Source organism: Alexandromys fortis, unplaced genomic scaffold, assembly GCF_014885135.2.
Source record: "Alexandromys fortis isolate MF-2015 unplaced genomic scaffold, M_Fortis_MF-2015_v1.1 scaffold_238, whole genome shotgun sequence".
In the NCBI taxonomy this organism is placed as follows: Eukaryota; Metazoa; Chordata; class Mammalia; order Rodentia; family Cricetidae; genus Alexandromys; species Alexandromys fortis.
The window spans coordinates 1816070-1836713 of record NW_026068126.1 but is presented as its reverse complement, the minus strand read 5'-3'; the positions used below and the strand labels follow the sequence as shown (position 1 = coordinate 1836713).

The window sequence follows — 20644 nt, the reverse complement described above, 5'->3', positions numbered from 1 at the left end:
GGCTCTGAGGAAACTTAAACCTCACCACTAGAGATGGTAGCATGGCAGGGGTTCTGGAGCTGTACCTTCTTATAGGTCTCTGGAGAAGGTGAAGGGGAGATTTTATAGTTTGAGCAGGGAATTGAGTAAGGAAGCTAGCTACCATGTCCTTTGGTATGTCTTAACATTGCAAACTCATCTCCAGAATGAAACTCCAGGCATCTGAATTCTGGTAGCTAGACAGTCATACAGGAAGACTGTGTTGTGGCCTAGGCAGCTGTCTGGCCTGAATTCTAACATTTTTTTTTGCTGTGGGCTTTTCCCCTTCCAGTGCTGGGCTTTGAACCTAGAGCTTATGCATGCTAGCCCAGTACTCTGTAACTGAGCCACATCCCAGCTCCATGGGGATGGTTGCTTCCTGCTTTTTATATGCAAGGTGTGTTCTCAATCTTTTATCAGAAACCTGGGGCATATAGGACTCACTTATCTTTAAAATTCAGTCCTGAAATTTTATGGTGCATATACCATAATTTTATGCTAAATAAAAACAAAATTAAAATTTAAAGGGACATGTACCTTGTTGGTCTTGAGGAAACAGCAAATTTTACCTCGTGTGTGTGTGTGTGTGTGTGTGTGTGTGCGCGCGCGTGTGCATGAGTGTGTATATGTGCGTGTGTGTGCTTGCACAAGTGTCCCCTGATCATACTTGCAAGGGGCAGGCACTATTGTTAATCCCCTGTTAGAGATGGGGCTTGAGATTCGGAGAAGTGAAGAACTTTCCAAAGAACAGATAGTGTCAGACTGTTGAGCCTGGTGCCTGTGATTCCTAGGACCTCTAGAGCTTGCCTGATCCAACAGTGGAACTGAGCTGTGCTTGGCCCCAGCTCAGAAAAGGCCTTTTGTCCCTGTGGGTCTTGTTTCTTATCTCAGTGTTGAAGGTTGAACACTTGGGAGCCCAGAGTTGGACTCAGCAAATTACAGGCGAAGTGTGAGAAGGGTACAACTAAGCCTTCTGACAGGACCCTGTGGGTGGTCACCAAGGGTCCCTGGGCTGAAGTAGGGGAGGTGTGAAAGGCAGATAAGATTTGACTCTAACCTGATGAGGAGATGTGGAGCTGGCTTGTGTCATCACAAGTACCCTGTTCTCACTTCATCAGCACCAAGAGGACCCTGTCAAAGACTGAAAATAAAGCAGATGGGGCTCTCAGCTTAGCCCTCTCCAAGACTAAGATAGGAGGTGGGAAGCAGGTCTCTCTGTTCTATGGTTGGTATGCCTTAGGGGAACTGGCTCATGCCTACCTGATCCCCACAGGCTGGTCTGTAGATGAGAGGAGAAAAGAACAGACGCTACCAAACCTGGGCCTGGAGAGCTGGTAACAGCCTCTGCATTTGATAATTTTAGGGGGCTTCACATAACAAAAGACTTGCCTTAGAGCTGAGAGTGAAACCTGGCGACTTTTCTTTTGAAGGCCATGTAATAGGTGATGTGCCAAAGAAGAAACTGGGCAATGAGGCAAAGGGACAGGCATAGGTCATAGTCTTGGTTGTTATTTGTAAAAATTTTTAAAAATGTGTATGGGTGTTTTGCCTGAGTATATGTCCATCTACCATATGCCTGGTGTTCACTAAATCCAGAAGAAGGTACCAGAAACCACCATGTGGGTCCTGGGAACTGAACAGGTCCTCTACTAGAGCAGCCAGTTAACCCTTAACTATGGAGCCATCTCTCCAGGTCTATTTTTAGTTTTGAGACACACTCTAGCTATAAGACTCTCTTGGCAATCGGACTCTGCCTCAGCCTCCTTGGATACCAATTTGGGGTTTTAGATTTAATCTGTCCGGGATACTATAACAAAATACCATTATGAGCAAACGAAATTTACTTCCTGCAGTTCTGGAAGCTGGAAGCCCAGATGAAGGCACACATAAGCTCATATTCCGGCGAGGTCTCATTTCCCATTCAGTCTGGTGAAGGCCTATTTTCTGTTTAAAGATGGCATTCCTGCTGCTTTGTCCAAGGGGAAATAAATTTCACTGAGCTTTTTTATTTTATAAAGATGACAGTCCTATCAGTGACCTCCCAAAGGCCCCATCTCACCTTAAGGTAGAGATTTGTAGGGAGACACAGAGACTCCAGCTATGACACCTGATTAGAAGGGGTTGGCCATGGCCATGCACTCTGACCTCCTGGTTCAGAGTCACTGCTGTCCACTAATACTTCTCTGGGTTACTAGTTTCATTCATTTACTCGCTCTTGCATGCATTCATGACAGAGTCATACTACGTAACCCAGAATGACCTGGAATGTAAAATCTCCCTGCCCCAGCATCTCAAGGGCTAGAATCGCAGACATACATGGCCATGTCTGGCTCCAGATTCCTATGCTCAGTGATGAAGATAGGGGAGTGGGAGGTAGCTTAGCCAGTACAGCGAGGACCTGAGTTTGAACTCCAGAACACAGTGTGAAAAAAACAAGTGTGAGAGCTTGTAATACCAGAGCTAGAGCAGGGCAGATAGGAGGATTCGTGATAGCCTGATCAGTGAGCTCCTCATAAGGGTTTGTGAGAGACCCTGAGACAGACAGCACCTGATGTTCAACAGCTCTGAGCCTTGTTGTGGGAAGCTTCAAGGCTTTCTCAATCTAGTCTCATAGAGGAGCTTTTCATGCTTCTGAAAAGTCTAGGTTTGAATCTGTTTCTCCCATGAAGAAATAGCTGTGCCTCACAGAGGTTGTTCAGGCTGTTTGACTCAAAGTTAGCACCCTACAAACATGTCTCCAAGACAGGATCAGCTTCCAGGAAGGTTTGTGGCTATGCTTGGTTCTGTCTGGTTTGGACTGGCTAGTAGAATAAGGTACTATAAAGAGACTGCACTTTTGTTTCCCAGCCACCCAGACCTGAAACTATATTGTAATTACAACAGTGTTTGGCCTGTTAACTACTACTGTTACTACTGTTAATAAACTAGCTCTTACAACTTAAATTAACTCATAATTCTTGTCTGTGGTTAGCCACGTGGCTTGGTACCTTTTCTCAGCAGCATTCTCATCTTGCTTCCTCTGCATCTAGGTCACAACTGAGTCTCTCCCTCTTCCCAGAATCCTCCTTGTCTGATCGCCTCGCCTACACTTCCTGCCTAGCTCCTGGCCAATCAGTGTCTTATTAAACCAACATGAGTGACAAATCTTTACAGTTTACAAAAGCATTATCCCACAGCAGGGTACAGTGTCTGGTTGACTGAGTCTCTGAGCACAATTGCTCTTCACCTATCTAGCTGCTTCCATAAACAAAGCAATATAAATTGTTGATTTACTCTATCCATCCCTCCTTCCATCCTTTTTTCCTTCCCCACCTCCGTCCATCTTTGGTATATTGAGACAGGATCTCACTGTAATCCAGGTTGAAATTGCAATATGTAACTCAGGTTAGCCTCCTGGGTGAGTTAGAGGTGACAAGAAAGAACTACTCAATGGAGGCTGGGAATTACAGCACCAGGGAGCCGACACGATCAGATTTTGGTAAGGAACTGTGAGGGACTAGATTTCCCCATATAAGCGGAGATGGGACAAGCTTTGCTGTCTGTAGCTTCTTATTGGGACAGGAGGCAGTTAAGACTCTTAAATTTATGAATAAATAGCAAATTCTGAATTGGAGAAGCAGGCTTGCCCAGGAGAGTAGCTTTGAGGGCCCATACTGGTTTTTGGCAGCATGTTCCTCATCCAGGGAGCATGAAAAGTTTGTGGTCTCCCAGCTAATCATCTCCAGAGTTGCCTGAGGGCTTACCATGTGCCATAGCCCTGCCACACACGCAGTCTAGTTCAGGGGCACCAGTCAACTAGTCCCACAGTGCAAAGAAGGGAGGTTCAGGATACTACTAGCCTGGGGCCTCTCTCCTAAGCTAGGAGACAGTGGATGGTTCCTGGGAAGTGACCATGAACTTGAGCTGGGAGCCCCTCCTAGGGCTGGAGGCAGGAGATTGGGGTAAGAAATAGTTGCACCCCAAGAGGCCACTAGAGTCCCCTGCCCCAGGTGAGCCTCAGTGGTTCAGTTCCAAGGGTTAGAAAATGCCTCCCTGGGCCCAATGCAAACCTATAGCCTACCTGAGTCTGCCAGAGAGAACGTGGAAGAGGGGAAGGCCAGGCCCACAGGGATCTAGGGTAGAGTCAGGACTCTGGAGCTGTGGTAGAGTCCATCTCTGGGTCTTAGTGTCTTTGTTGTCTGCTCCAGGTGGTATGAGGCTCACTCTGAGCCATGTCTGAAGCTTAGCTGCCAGCTGCCCTTGCATCAGGGAAAACTCAGGATTAACAAGTTTGCACTAGCCTCACAAGAGTGTGTAGAACCTTCTGGAAACCAACTTCTTGGAAGATATGAAGTAGAGAGTCACTTTCTTTGTGCCTGGAGTCCCCTCCCTCTCACATATCTACAGCAGGCTGGTACAAAATGAAAGAGAGGCATGAAGCCTGGGATGCTTTTCCAGCTATTCTTGGCTTCCTCCTTTTATTGGTAGCCTGCAGGCTCAGTCTCAGCAATCAGCCAGCCAGAACTCCAGCTGGAGATCAACTGAAATAGTCTGGGTGGCTGGGAACCTCCAGGGAGTCCTGCCTGGCCTGCTATGCCTCACTGGGGGTGATCCCAGGGCTGTTATCCCATTCCCAAGCACATCCTAAGACGCAGACATCCAAAGGCAAACCCCCAGGTCAGGTAGGAAGGGTAGACCAGGACAGACTGATGATGGGGGTGAGGTCCCATGTTGTAAGGAGGCCTCTAGTTAGTTCCCGGCTGCTTAACCCCAAAATAATCTCACAGAAACCATATTATTTGCAATACTGTTTGGCTAATAGCTTAAGCATATTTCTGGCTAACTCATATCCTAAATTAACCCATTTCTATTAATTTGTGTATTGTCATGTGGCTGTGGCTTACCAGCTAAACTTCTGGTGTCTTTCTCTGGCTGAGATACATGGCTTCTCCCTCACTCTGCCTCCTTTCTCCCAGCATTCAGTTTAGTTTTTCCCCGCCTAGCTAAGTTCGGCCCTGCTATAGGTCCAAAGCAGTTTCTTTATTAACCGATGATATCCACAGCATACAGAGGGAAATCCCACATCAGTTCTAGGACCCAAAACCCTCAGCTAGAAGCTGAGTTACAGTAAGGCTGTCATTACCCACAGGTGCCAAGGCTATCTTCTTCCTGCCACTGAGCTGTTTAAGTCAGGCCAGAGATGCTCTGATCATCCCCATGTGACCCCCATCCCTTCTGCATGCCTACATACCCTTGATATAGTTCAATTATAAACAAAGTCTAGAAAGTTTCTTGCCATTCTGGGGAGCCACGGTCCCGGGGTCTGTGCACTGCTGCTTGTCCTGGCTATAGGTGTGGCTATAGTCCTCAGTCACATCTTTGCCCACCTGACTCTAGTCAGTCTTAGTCAGTGTTCTGACTACAGCAACTTTTATAAAACAAAGCATCTGACTGGGGCTTGCTTATAGTTTCAGAGGGTGAGTCCATGATCATCATGGTGGGAAGCAGACAGGCATGGTGCTGGAATAGCAGCTGAGAACTTTACAACCTGATCTGCAGGCAGAGAGAGACACTTGCCCTGGTATGGGCTTTTGAAACTTCAAAGCTACCCCCACATACACTTCCTCCAACAAGACTACACTGACTGCAATTGACCTGATTGCAGTGACCTACACTCACTCAAAAAAGGTCACACCTCCTAATCCTTCCCAAACAGTTCTACTAACTGGGGACTAAGCATTCAAATATATGAGCCTCTAGGGGCCATTTTCATTAAAACTACCACAGATCCCACATTCTGCCATTAGCTAAGTAGAAGCAAGGAACAGAGGTTTTCGTTGGCTTGTGTTTCCAGGGTCTAGTGTACAGCAGAGTTTAGACCTGGGGGTATAAGAAGTGTGGTGGCAGCGCCTGAGGTAAAAGCAGGAAAACTGTGAGTTTGAGGTCAGCCTGGGCTACAAAACTGTCTCAAAAACAAACAAACAAACAAAAAGGAAGGAGTACAAAGTTAATTAAAAAAAAAAAACTTTATTGTGGGGACAGGGAAGGTGGCACATGCCTTTAATCCCAGCACTTGGGAAGCAGAGGCAAGTGGATCTCTGTGAGCCTGGTCTACACAGAGAGTTCTAAGACAGCCAAGAATATGCACAGAGAAACCCTGTCTTGAAAAACTAAAGTAGATAAATAAATATGCAAGTCACAGGTCATTAGTGCACAATATGGAGCTGTCAGTGTAATTGAGTTAGAATTTGTTATCCTTCTCCCCCCAAATCTTGTGCTCATTGAGGTCACTCCACATTCTCACCCAGCCCCAGGCAAGCAGTCAAGTTTGCCTGTTATGGACAAGTAAGGTGGAAAAAAAAAACATGAATGAGTCACCTTCTGAGACCAGCTTCTTTCCCTTGGTGTAGTTGTTTCAAGATTCACGCCTGCTGGAGCATGTGTCGGCACTTCCCCTTTTCATGGCTGGAGACTAGCCCATTGAATGGACATACCACATCTTCAGATCCATCTATCAGACAATGGATATCTCCTTCGCCTCCTCTTTGAAGTGAATGTTAATATAATGCTACATAGGCCTTTGTATATATATTTTTTCCAACAAAAACAAGGACAACACTATATGCCATATACATTTTTCCAAAAATGTACTGAAAAACTAACAAGTTAAACAATGACCATGGGGAGGTTAGTTGCTACATTAGGGAGCCAGGGAGAACATGAAGCCTTTGCAGAATTAAGAAAAAACACTTCTTTCTCAAGATGCTTTTCTTCAATCTGCAGGCCATTTGTTTTCATGAACATACAAATGCCCAACAATTTCCCCCTGTAGTCAGACAATATGAAACTTGTACCACTGTCCAGGGCAGCCCTGCAGGTGAGGTGTGCAGCAGACAGACACTGTCCCAGCCATAGAGAGGTGTGGAGGCAGAGATGGTATCATGGAGGTGCTGACTCTCAGATGAGATCTGAAAAGCTGATGGCAAGGACTCAAGTAATAACTTGTATGTGAAAGTCCAGAGCAGCATCCCAAAGGCTGGAACAATCCACCCTTCCATCTGTGGATGAAGAAAATGTAGTCTATTATACAAGGGAGTATTACTTGGCTGTGAACAGAATAAAGGTGCAATATAATTACAAATCAGATAACCCTCCCAAACATGAAAGAAGCCAGGCACAAGAGGAGGTGCTGTGTGAAATACCCAGAGCAGGTCAACATGTGTGTGCACACAGACACAGACTGAGGTTATGGGTACCGAGAGAGAGTGGGAATGGCTGATGGATGGTGATGGCCTGATGGGCGCAGGGTTTTATTGGGGAATGACAGAATGTTCTGGAACTCTATACAGGTGGTACTCGTATGATGTGAATATCCTAAGTACCAAAAGGTACTGCTTTGAGTTAATGTCCTGTGAATTTCACAGCCGTGAATAACAAGGACCCGAGTGGACAAGGAGGTGTGTGGTGGGGCAAAAGGCCTTGCTCTCCCTCTAGAAATTTATAAATTACATTTATTGATTTCAAAGGACAACTTGTGGGAGTCAGTTCTCTCCTTCCACCATTTGGACCCCAAGGTTACTTAGGTCTTCAGGTTTGACACAGGCACCTTTACCCTCTGAGCCATCCCACCAACCCCTCCCTGGCTCTCTCAAAGACTGGGCTTAGGGAGGAAACAGAAATCCCCAGCCATGGCAAGTTCAGGCAACCTCCCTGGGTCAGTTGTGTAACTGACCCAAAGGAGCCCTTCTTTTGCCCAGAGCTGTGCTTCCCACACTTCTGTTTCCTATGGGAACATCCTGGGCCAGAGAGCTGCCAGCACCCACAGCACTAAGACTGCTCCTCCTCCTGGGAGGCCTAGGAGCCTCTGACCTATAAATCTCTCCTGCTCAGGGCCTAGCCCTTGCCAGATTGCTGAGAAAGCCTGGCTCCCTCCTCAGGTCAGACGGAAGAAGAGAGTCCTGGTCTGCCATTGCTTGTTTAAAATAATGGAGGTCAGGGCTGGCTGGGCCACAACTCTGAGAACAAAGGGGCTGCCTGGTGTGTATGCGGTCCCATCCCCAGTGCTGCATAAACAGTGAGTGTTGGGGACCTGGAGTCTCAGAACTGAGGAGGTAGAGGCAAGGGATCAGATATGCAAAGTCATCCTAGCTACACTATGGATTTGAGGCTAACCTGGGTTATATGAGACCCTGTCCGGTCATCAGGTTGCAGAGACATTCTTGCTGTCTGGGTTCTAGTCATAGGGCTCTGGTTCCTCCAACCCTCACCTCAATCAGAATGTGTTGGGCTTCTTTCTTTTCCCTCCCTCCCTCCCTCCCTCCCTCCCTCCCTCCCTCCCTCCCTCCCTCTCTCCCTCCCTTTATTATTTCTTTCTTTTCCTTTATTCCCCCCCACACTCTTTCTTTCAGACAGGTCTCACTGTGTGGCCCTAACTGGCCTGGCCTGATACTCACTATGTAGCCAAAGATGGTCTTAAATTCCTGATTTCCTGTTCCTGTTATCCATCTATCCATCTTCTTATCTGTCCTTTGATCTGTCCATCTGTCTGTGTATCTATCCTATGATTCATTCAAAAAATATAACAGGGCATCAACCATCTTGCTGGCAATGGAGGCATGGTGTCCCACAGACCAGCAGTTCTGCGGTAAACTGAGGCTGAGGGCCGCGGTGCAAGGAAGAGATGTAAGAGATGTTACCTCTGGCATTGCCCATCAGGTGTGGCACCCAGATGTCTCTGTTCTTGGCTGCTAGTTACAGTGTTGGTTGCTGTTCCCACGTCCCTCATAGGTAGGGACAGCCAGGCCTTGGCTGGATCTCTGGGACACTTTCTGAGTAGAAGCTGTCAACCATGCCTGCTTGATCTTTGGTCTCATGGTGTCCTCTGTATCAGAGGGTGGGGGTCTTTGGTACTACACACCAGGCACTTACCTTCAACTTCCAGAGAGCAGAGCCTACACAGGAGCTTACAGACACGTGGGGGAGGCAGAAGGACAGAAATCAGGGCTTAGAGGGAAGCGAGGGAGGCCTCTATGCTACCCTCACCCTAACCAAGTAGAAACTGTTGCTGTGATGACACATTCTGACAGAAGCAACATGGGGAGGAACGTGTTTATATGTTTATGCTTCCACATCGCTAAAGGAAGTCAATGCAGGAATCTGGAGGCAGGAGCTGATACAGAGACCATGGGGGAGGGGGATGCTACTTGCTGGCTCACTCCTCATAGCTTGCTCAGGCTGCTCTCATATAGAATCCAGGAACATCAGCCTGGGTATGGCACCACCCAGAATGGGCCGGACCCTCCCACATCAATCATTAGTTAAGAAAATGTCTTACAGCTAAATCTTAGAGGCTTTTCCTCAATTGAGGTTCCCTCCTTTCCGATGACTCCAGCTTGTGTGGAGTTGACATAAAAACAGCTAGCATAGCTTTCTAGGATGGCAGGGGTGACATGGAGACAGATGTCCCCCACCCCCAGAAAAAAGAGATGAGCTCTGGTACTTACAATCCAGGTCTGTCTTCCACAATACATCCCAGCTGATGCAGCTGATACAGCAAGCTCAGACACATACCCCAGGCCTTGGAACAAAAAGACCTGTAGCCACAAGGGCACCTGGTCAGCCTGAACCCAAAGTGTCCCCAGTCTATAACCTAATAAGGGCAGGAAAGGCTCTGGGTCTCCCAGAGTTGGTATGACTGGGGGGGGGGTGTCCTGTGGCCTCCTAGGTGCATCAGGCTCAAGACTCTTTCAAGGGCCACTTCAGGGACTGTGTCTGTCCTTGTGGGTTCACTTTGGCCCCTGTGTTCTGAGCATCCAGTATAGCTGGCCTCTGGCCACCTCCAGTCTGGCCAGTGTCGGGGAGCTGGAGCCAGGTCCAGACCCTTAGATCCAGGGCTCAATCTAATTCACACTGTCTCCTCTCTGTTTGCAGATCGTGAAGATCAGTCCATTCTGTGCACGTAAGTGAGGCTGCTCTTCCTTTCTTGTTTACCGAAGACAAAGATCATCAGCACGGGGCCTTTGATGGTCACAGCCGAGCTACCCAGTTCTACCCCGTCACAGGGCACACGTGCTGGAAACAAGTACACTTGAATGCTTAAGGGTGTCTGGAGTCGTTCTATTTTTAATTATATTTATTTAGTTCTTGTGCATGTAGGGGTGCACAAGTGTTACAGTACAGGTAGAGGTTAGAGGGCAGCTTGCAGGAGTCATTTCTCTCCAACCATGTGGGTCCTGGGGATAGAATGCAAGGTGTCAGGGTTGATTGCAGGTGCCTTTACCTTCTGGGCCAGCTCACCAGCCTGAGTAATAGTTACTTTTACTAGCACCGGGACTTACCATCTCGTATAACCAACTGGAAACAGGAAAGATTTTTTGATGTGTTATGGTTTCAGAGGGTTTTGCTCATAGCCATTCAACCTCAAGTGCTAAGGGCAGAACATCAAAGTGGTTGGAGGGTGTGGGAGGTTCTTCACTTGTCTTATTTTGTAACATTTATTTGTATAAGTGGTGTGTGTATGTGTGAGAGAGAACAAGAGACCTTAGAGAGAATGGTGTCAGGACTAGGGACCTCTTTCTGAGGGATGAGGACGTAGGAAGCTCGCACTGTGAAATCAATAGACACTTTGTATTTTGTAAATTAAGTTTTATTGAAGTACACCTGCAATCCACTTGCTTCCACAGCTGCTTCCTCATTGGAGTGCCAAGTAGGTATAATGAGGCACCACAGGCTATGTTAACTTGCTTTCTAGTGCTGTGATAAAACACCATGCTAAAAGCAACATGAGCAAAATGTGTGTGTGTGTGTGTGTGTGTATTTAGTTTATATCACACTCTACATCATAGTCCATCACCAGAGAAAATCAGGGCAGGAACCTAAGACAGGGACTGCTGCAGGCAGAGACCATAACCTAGCACACCTCATGGCTTGCTCAACTGCTTTCTTATACCACCAGGACCACCTGTCCCATCATGATACCACCCACAATGGACTGGACCTTCCCACATCAGTCACCACTTAAGGCAAGAATTAAGGAGACATTTTTTGTCAGTCAAGAGTCCCTCTACCCAGATATGTCTAGATTCGTGTCAAGTTGACAGAAACCAACCAGGACGCCCACAAAGCCTGAAATGACAGCTATCTAGCCTGTACATAAGTGACTTGCCTACTACACACCTAAATGGGGAGAAATGTGGCAGGGCTTGTGGGTTAGTGCGAGGACCAGTGATGGAGATCATGGTACAGATAGAGCATGCAAGGGTAAGGGAGGAAGCGGCCATGGAGAAAAACAGCTATGACTGTGTGACAGTCACACGGAAGTGTGTTGTCTCCTCTTGTTTAACCTTCACAGTGGTCATATGGAGTGCTTTACTTCTACCCATTTTGTAGGTAAAGAAGCAGAGGTACAGGAGGTTAAGTGACTTACCATAGGCCATGCAGATGACTGGTTGAGTAGGTATTTGAACTCAGACTGTCTGGCCCAGGAGCTCCTGTGCCATTTAGCTAATGAGGGCTATAGGGACAAATACTTTGAGTCCAGACATTTAAATGGGTACTGCCTAACTGGGCTTTGCAAGTTGTGTAGGAGCTGGACATGGATACCAGAGAACACAGCCAGCTTGCATTAGGGGTGGAACTTAGGAGGGGCCATGAGTATACAGTCAGTTTGGCTCCTTGTTGAGGCCTGTGATAACTCAGAGAGACACAACTGCCCTATGGTGTTAAAATCATGTGAGAGTGTACAGTTCCATGATGAGAAGTCACTAAGAATTTCCAGAACATTCTGTCAGCACAGGGATTTTCTTAGAGCGGTCCCCATGAGCCTCTGCAGGTCACACACACCAAGGGTCATGACAAACCCAGTTCCATCTGGCTAAGCCAGGGGCCCCCAGAACCAGGACAGGGGCTTAGACGGGGATAGCACTGTCACCCAGAGTTCCAGGGTCACCAAAGCAGAGACAGGCATGTTTCTGGAGCCACCCAGAGCCTGCCAACTTCAGATGCCTGGAGCCTGGGACTTGGGCATATTTTTTGGCAAAGCCATCTAAGAATTTATTTTTATCAGAGAAACTTGGAAATAGCTGAGCCTCGAGGACCCCAGGAAGGGACGGGTTCCCAGAGCCTGTGCAGCTGGTGCTCTCCTGATGTCAAAAGCAGAGAATGAAGGCCAGATGGGGAAGCATAGGGTGGTAGGACATGGACCTGGGACAGAATCGAGAGATCTGTGTTCAGGTCTCAGAATTTTCTCTCCCTGCCCTGACCAAGATCCTTCTTCAGTTGACAGGGAAGTTCATCCATTTTGACATTAGCTCCGCTGAAGTAATTTGTACTATGGTGGACATAACTGAGTGGCTTAGTTCTTTGATCCATGACTTCAGTTTCAGAGTCCAAGGCTGAAATGTCCCTCTATCTTTCCCTTTCTCATTTATCAAAATAAAAGAGTGGGAAGTGGGAGAATATGAGTTGTCGTATTATTTAGACCTGAGTTCAAATTTTATTCCTCTTCTATTTTCTGTTTATAGGAGTACCTAGAACTAGAGTACATTACTTCAATGTCTCTAAGCCTCAGTTTCCCCAGGAAGATGAGAATAATCAGGAAGTTCCTTATTACATGGCTGGGAAGATTAAAGGCCCTGAAGTGTGGGTACAAGTGAGCCGAGAGCAGGTTCTTAGTCCACACCAGGGCTCTGGCTGTCCCTTGTCTGGCACCAAAGTATTAGTTCTCTTCTGTCCTTCCTGAGATGCACGGGTTTGCCAAGGCCCCAGCGTGAGGCTCTGGCCTTTGTGGTGTGGTGACATGGACTGTGAGCCCGCTGCTCAAGTGGCACCCAAGATCGGGAAGGCTCTCTTATTCTTTGTATTCCGTTCAGGACCCTCGCCTAGATTCAGGTGCCGCCCATACTCCGCGTGGGCCTTCTTCCCACCTCAGTCAGCCTGGTCTGTCCCAGGTGACCCCAGATCCTGTCAACAATCAATATTACTAGAGAGCAGAACCTGTGTGGGAGAGCAGCGAGGGTGTGGGTAGCTCTTGAGCCAGGGACTCATCCAGACCCGACTTTCCCACAGTAACACAGATGCCATGGTTCCTACCCCCATAAACAGAGGTGGTGGCGCTGAGAGGAAGGTAAAGATTTGAGCACCCCAACCACACACATAATGTCAGTTCTGTTTACCAAAGTAAATCAATAAGCTTGTCCTTTGGGAAAGGAGAGGGCAGCACGGGTCAGTCCTTGGCAGGGGAACCTGCACCAGTCATTTCTCATCTGCGGCCAACAGGGAGTAGAGAGCTCGAGCAAGCTAGGAGGCTGTGATTGTCAAAGGCCCGCCCCCCTCCATGGACCCGCCTCCACCTGATAGGGACCACACCCAGACACACTACCAATGCATAACAGTTCTCATTCAAACTGTGCCCAGTTCAGGGGACAACAGAAAGCTGACGTGAGACATCATTTCTGGACAGCAGACTCTGTGGAGCCAGGCCAGATGCTCAGAGCGAGTGTTGGCTCTTTCTGCTCTCTTCTCTCCAGCCTGAGTGAAGCCACTGAGGCTCCCTTAGCAGAGAAAATTATTTCTTTCCTTCTATTTAGGGAGAAGGGCAGAACTGTGCTCATCCGGGTCATTGGCTCTGCCCAGAGAACCCCCAAGCTGACTTTTGCATGGCTGAATTTTTTTCCAGACTTAAAAAAAAAGTCTCTCTTATGTCATAAAATATGAAGTAAGCTCAGAAAATGGGAGCATTTAAGCAAAGAAAGGAAAAATAAAAAATCCGGATGGGAGATGATGTGGAAGAAAAGTGAACAGAGACGGGTCCTTTCTTCTCAGCAGACATGGGGAGCCAGACAGGGCACTGGAGTTTGTGGATGGAGAAGTCATTCTGCAGGGATCTGGTGGTTCAAGATGGCAGCCCCTCACACTCTAAAGAGTCTTCCCTAGGCTAACAGTAAGCCCCTCAACAGTGGGAAGTTATCAGCTATATACACGTTAGTGTAAATTATTCCAACCAAAGAAACACTTTGGTACTTGCCTGAGATTACCAGCGAGCTGCCTGGTGTTCGAAGGATTCTGCTGAGGATGGAGGCCTTGCTTTGGCTCAGTGACTCACTGGATAAGGCATCCTTTTTGTAGAGTTTCTGCCATAGGCTGGAAGGTACTCTCTTTCTTCTGTGGAAGCCTCTTTCTTGTCCAGGTCTTCTGGGTCCAATTCGCTAACAATATCTCTTAGCGACAGGGCTAAACAGACCAGAGTTTGACCTTTGTAGCAGAGTTCAGGTTCCTCTTTCCTCCTCTTCTGGGCTCTTCCTTGCAGTATTTCTAGAGGGGCAAACTGGTTTGTATAGGCCTGGGTCTACCCAGGTTCATTTGCTCAGGCGACAAACCCAAGCTCAAGGCTGGAGAGGTGGCTCAGCGGGTAAGTGTTTGCTGTGCAAACTCGAGGACCCAAGCTCTCATTCCCAGGACCCATGTTAAAAACATTTAAGCAGAGTAAATGTGCTTGTAAGCTCACAATGGGGGGACAGATTAGGTGAAGCCTTGGGGTTCACTGCCCAGCCTAACTGGTGAGTTCCATTCAAAGGGAGACCTGGTTTTTTGTTGTTGTTGTTGTTTTTCTTTTCTTTTTTAAAGATGCTGATAACTGAGGTTGACCTTTGGCCTCTACATATATGTGTGTAAACTTTCACCCAAAATATATGTGCACCTGCACACACAAACAGCCAGTTACTGCCCTTTGCAGGAGGAGCCTCAGGTTTCCCACTCTGGGAGTGGCGGTGATGACCACAGGGGTCCTGCCTGGCTTGTAGGGTCAGCATACTCTTGTCTTTCAGAGGTGAGTCTGGAGCTGGGAAAACAGAAAACACGAAGAAAGTAATCCAGTACCTGGCTGTGGTGGCATCTTCCCACAAGGGCAAGAAAGACAGTAGCATCACGGTGAGTGACAAGTGCTTCAAGGCTGCACCTTAGCTGACTTAGGTGAACATAACACCGGAGTGAGAATTCAGCCTATGCCCCCAGGGTTGATCCTCCTGGGTGGAGCAAGCTGGTTCTGGGACCCCCCTCCCCTTGCCATGGCTACATGGTCCCAGCAGTCTGGGGAATGAGCCTCTTCCACTGAGATCTTCCATGAACACTTCTTAGCAGTGACCATGCTTTTGTAAGATAGGGACTATCCTACAAACTCCAGTGTTCCTGGTCCCTGGCCTTTGTCCCTATATGCCACAGCATATTTGGAGCCTGCAAATATGCCCTATATATTGTCCCTAGGGGGTAGGACTCGGTCTCAAATTAGAGCAACTCCATATCCCACCCCCAGGTGACAAGAATGCTGGGGTTTGTCAGCATGGGTCCCTTGTCCATTATTTACTGAGCCTCTTGCTGTGAGCCACAGACCACAAGGATGAGGTCCTGCATGGACATGTGGTTACACTGAAGGGGGCAGAACCAAACCAAACCAAATTAAAACAAAACAAAATGGAAAACCAACAACAACAAAGCCCTCAGTAGGAAGGAAAAGGGTTTACAAAGAAAGGCAGAGGGAGTTTCTAGAATTTTCCCTTGCTTCCCTTCCTTTCTTCCATTTGCATTTCTCATTTGTCCCCTATGGGACCCTGGATCCTATCAGTGCCTCTATATGGACAGGGAGATGATGGGAAAGGCTTCTACCACACTGCATCTTGCTTCCTGTTCTTAGGGGCTAAGAGACTGTACAGTGGCCAGTGAACCTGGAGCTCTCAGGGACCTGGGCTGGGTGCTGGCTATAGCCTGGGAACCTTTTCCCCTTAAACAAGCACAGGGCTATAGCCTGTTAGAGTTATGTGTAGGGAACACTGACCCAAGCTTGTGTGATAGAGAGAATCCCCCTTCTCCTCCACCTAGCCTTTTTCTATATAATAAAAACAAGACATAATAGTTAGGATGACCCAGCTTTATGAGGGCTGGACATCCTCTCCCTATATCTGCAGACACATATCTTCCCCCATCAGATCAGAGGCCAGTGCTTGGTCTCATAAACCAGATGAGTGGTGCACACTATTATCCACTTGGGAGGTGAATGCAGGAGAACCAGAAGTCCAAGATCATCTTCAGCTATCTAATAAGTTTGACACCAGCCTGGAATACATGATACCCTGTCAAACAAAGGGAGGAGAGAGAGATGGAGAGAGAGGAAGGGAAGGGGGAGGGAGGGAGGGAGGAAGGGAGGGAGGAAGGGAGGGAGGAAGACATCCACTGAGGCCCCAGCAATTGGGAAACGATGTCTGGCAGTTGTGATGGTGTCCTATGAGTCTGTGATCCCAGAACTCGACAGAAGGATCTTGAGTTCAGAATTAGCCTGGCTATACAGTGTCTCAAAAGTACAAGGGGACAAGGGAGGGAGAAAGGAGAGAAGGAGAGAGAGGAGAGAGCACAGTTGAAGTGAAGGAGCTGATCACTGTTGGCTAGGGCTGGTAGCAAGGAGAAGGAACCCAGCTCAGGGCTCCCATTGTGGGGTGGGCTTGGATGTGAAGGCAGAAGCACTGACGTCTGTTTCATACTGTGCTGTCCCACTGCAGCAAGGCCCATCTTTTGCCTACGTGAGTAACAGAGTTTTCCTGGTGTGATGGGAGGCACCGAGTGGATTAAGACCTGCATGCATCTGTTGCACCCACGGGCCCCCTAGTGGATGCAGGAGCAGGGCAAACCCCTGAGTTCCCAGCCCCAGACTAGTAGAGGCACCAAAATATCATGGGGTGCATGGGTAGGGGTGGGGGTGATGCCAGAGTACAGAGTGGGGTATGTTAACTGCCCAGGGCTCCTGCCAGAATCCCCAGGGCTGTACTCCAGCCTGGATGGATTGCCCAGTTCAGAATAAACCTCATCCCTTCCCTACAATGTGCCCGCCATCAGTCTCCTAACACACTGGAATGACCCATCCCATCTGTTGAGGATCTGACCGTCAGGTTCCAGAGTGGCCCTAGCTTGGTCAGTGGGAAACCCAGCCAGGGCAAAGCTACCTTCCCTGCTTTCCTGCACCTGTGTGTATTTGTGCATGTGTGTGCCGTGCCTGTCTCTTCTCCTGCATGCCAGTTGCCTCACCCAAGACATTTGAAACCATCTTGGGTTTGTGATGCACCAGCTTTGGTGGCTCGGTAAGGCCCCAGCTGTGCCACACACAACCTGGCCCTGCATGGACCTCTGCGTATGCGAACTGGACTTTGATGCAGAGCTTGTGGGGCTGGCAATGGGTCCCAGCCTAGAAAAGAATCTTCAGGATGTTCCATATCACCTAGTCTGTTTCAGGTAGATGCTGGGCCACACACTACTTTGTCTCGGACAAGAAGTTGGTTGTTATTTGACATAGGCTGTATAACCTTTGCCAAGCCACCTAACGGTTCTAGGCCACAGTCTCATCATCAATTGGATGAGGTCTCTATGTTCGAAGCTCTCCTTGGAGAACTAGAAACCTCTTTGCAGAATAGGGAGCTTTGTGTAGAACCTTTGTATCCCAAGTCTGCATAAGTAGATGCAATTACTCCAAGTTTCTTCCTACTAGCCAAGGAAAGTAGATGACTTTTCTTATCAATTTCTCCAGTGGGCCAGGTCCACTTGGTGCTGGGGTTTCCGTGGATATCAGACCTTCTACATCTTCTTTTGCAGGCTGCATTGCGGGGTGATGGTCAGGCAGCAGCAGCAGCCACTGCCTTCTGTGGCTTAGCATCTTTTGCTTTCCTGGCATGGCTTACTTTGTCGGCCCTTTCCTTACCTCCATTAATCACATGACTGCATTTGCGCACGGGAGTCATGCAGAGGGGCCTGGCAGGCTGCACTCAGTCTCGGCTGCATTTAATCTGCTAGACAGAGCTCGTGTAGTTTTGAAGCTTCATTCTGCAGTTGCTTAAAAGGATTTCTGGTGGGTTTTGAGCCTTCCAAAGTATCTTCCATAGGAAACATCAGAAGTCCAGGCCTGCCAGGTGAACTGCTGCAACTTTTAAAAGTTGGGCTTAAGCAGTTGGGAAGGTTGTAGCAGCTTAGCTTGCAGAAGGCAAGCCTGAACTGTAGTATTACCTGGACAGCAGGCAGGTTGCACACTGCATGCTCCTAGGGGGGCGTTCATGGGGTTGTAAATATCTCAGCACTGTATGCTATGACTCTTGTCTCTGGGGAGCAGACGTGTTCTCTGTCAGAAAACTCTTCTGAACAGATCCTGTACATCTGGAAGAGACATTTGGGGCCTAGGAGGGGCCGAGAACAAGACAGAACCCGTGACCAAAGGGCAGAGATTTGTGTCAGGCCTAGGTTGTGTTCCCCCATAACTAGATGTAAATGAATTTTAGGGGGAGCTGGAAAAGCAGCTTCTACAGGCGAACCCTATCCTGGAGGCTTTCGGCAATGCAAAAACCGTCAAGAATGACAACTCCTCTCGTTTTGTAAGTAGCAGAGCGATAATGGGATTTCCTGGGGCTGATGTGGGTACCCTGATGTCACATATCCCCCAAGAACACAGACTGTAAGAGTTCAAGGGCCTTCTGGAATTAAAGGACTAGAGGCAGTAGAGGATAACCACATCTGTTCCCCGCCTTTCTGTCCCAAGGGCTCCTGTCCCTACTCATTCACTTAATAATCACTGAGCATCCATTGTCAGTTAGCCATTAATTAACATCTGTGACTTATCTAACATTTACTGAGTACCTATTACATATTAGATACATGAAATACTCATTCATTCATTCAACGAAGTATGAATTGGACACTTACCTTATAACATACATCTGTCCTCTATCAAATACTGACTGAGCACTTATTGCATACAACCATTCTGTGGACACTTTTATACAGACCGTGCTCCCCCTTTCCATTTGTTAAGCACATAGTATATATCTGGCACTGACGTAGGCACCAAGAATCACAGTGAATATTCTTGGTGTGACTCCAGACACAGGAAGGGGACCAGCAGTCAGTAATGTGGGAGATGTCACGGTCTCATGTACACTTTCCCGGGTCCCAAGGTTGTCCCCTTCCTTGCTCAAGACTAATGGGTTGAAGGATGCAGAGGAAGTATGGTAGAAGCCACAACAGACTGGAATTGTCCTAATGAACAAGGAAGCTGGGCCTCCATTAGGCAGTTTCCTTAGTGAGGGGAACGGAGGATGTGCCTGTCAAACAGAGTGATGGAGTACCTCTTGGACCTGTAACTCTCTGGGACAGGGACCCCTGAAGGGACCTCTAGAGAAGACTCAGTGGTTACAAGCACTTCATGTTCTTGCAGAGGACCAGAGTTCAGTTCCCAGAGCTCATATGGTAGCTCACAACTGCCAGTAACTCTAGCCCCAGGGGATTCAAACCCCCATGAGCACCCACACACACTTCACATGTAGGTCCTTGGAGACATTTCCCTGCCCACCCAGAAGCTCCCCATGAACTTCACTGTGCCCCATTTTCATTGCAGCTGCTCATGCAATGCCAAGTAACACTCTTACTGTCTCAGATTCACATAAAATATCTTGATGTCCTCCCTCTAATATGAAGGAGGAATAAGAAGGCATCCAGAGCCAGGCCTGGTGGTACATGTCTGTAATTTCAGCACTAGGGACGTTAACCTGGGCTACCTAGCAAGACCCTGACTTGTTCATAATACAAGTGGGGAACTCAGGGAGGGCTCTGGCTTAGCATCGGGGAGGCCAGGGCTTCCACTCCCAGCCTTAGCAGGAGCTCAGATAGCCCAGTTAGTAAAGTGCTTGCCCTGCCAACACTAGGACCTGAAACCACAAGAAAAATCAAGACATGGTAGCGTATGCTCGTAGTCCCAACAGTGGGGAAGCAGAGAGTCCCTAGGACTGGTTGAGCAGCCGTCCTAGCCTGCTTGAAGAGCTCCAGGCTAGTGAGACACGCTGTCTGAGCAAACAAGGTGGACAGTAACTGAGAAATATAACACTTGATGTTGTCCCCTGGCATGTGTATCCAATCCCCCCGCCCCACACACGTATACACAGAATGCATTTCAGCCTAGCCCACTTAGTGTAGAAAAGCCTGTGACTGACAGCCACCTCTGGAAGCAATGTTATGCCAGGCCACTTAACCTTTCTCAGTGTCAGTTTCTCTTCCCCCTTGGGGACAGCCATGAGGGACTTACTTGTTTCATGAATAAATGATGTTCCCTGCATGGACTTGATTGCCCTGGGGGTGCTGCTTGCTGTGGCCCAGCAGGACTGTGGAGCTCTGAGTATTTTTGAGAGTCTCTCCGGCCCCCAATGGCCCCCTGACACCTCCCCACCTGCCTGTAGTGTGAGATCTGTACTGAGTTTGGCCACTCCATCAACTTGTTCTCCTCTCGGCAGGGTAAGTTCATTCGCATCAACTTCGATGTTACCGGTTACATCGTGGGTGCCAACATCGAAACATGTATCCTTTGCTGAGCTGGGGCTCAGGAAAAACACAAAAATCCCCTCCCTCTCTGCAGACTTTTGAGTGCCTTCTGGAACAATCCTTCTTGTGTTTATCAGGAGGTGCTGTGGGATAGGATTACGTGTAAACCCTCAATGGCCTGTGTTGTACTCTTGACTGATCTCTCCTTCCCTGGGCCTGGTTACTCAGTTCTCTGAACCTTGTGGATGAGACAGAGATGATGTCTGGAGAGTAGAATTAGACTAGATTATATTCATCACGTTTTGAGCATGTG

The 20644-nt window shown here is 48.1% G+C and overlaps 1 protein-coding gene across 1 annotated transcript in view; it reads left to right on the top strand.

Annotated features, from left to right (window-relative positions):
- Nucleotides 1-20644, top strand: part of Myh11 (myosin heavy chain 11) — a 97235-nt gene that overhangs the window by 25193 nt on the left and 51398 nt on the right. Inside the window, exons 4-8 of the mRNA XM_050125826.1 lie at nucleotides 9928-9955; nucleotides 14820-14922; nucleotides 16542-16562; nucleotides 18303-18395; nucleotides 20304-20367. Of these exons, the coding sequence (XP_049981783.1) occupies nucleotides 9928-9955; nucleotides 14820-14922; nucleotides 16542-16562; nucleotides 18303-18395; nucleotides 20304-20367 (309 nt within the window). The remainder of the gene's footprint in view (nucleotides 1-9927; nucleotides 9956-14819; nucleotides 14923-16541; nucleotides 16563-18302; nucleotides 18396-20303; nucleotides 20368-20644) is intronic.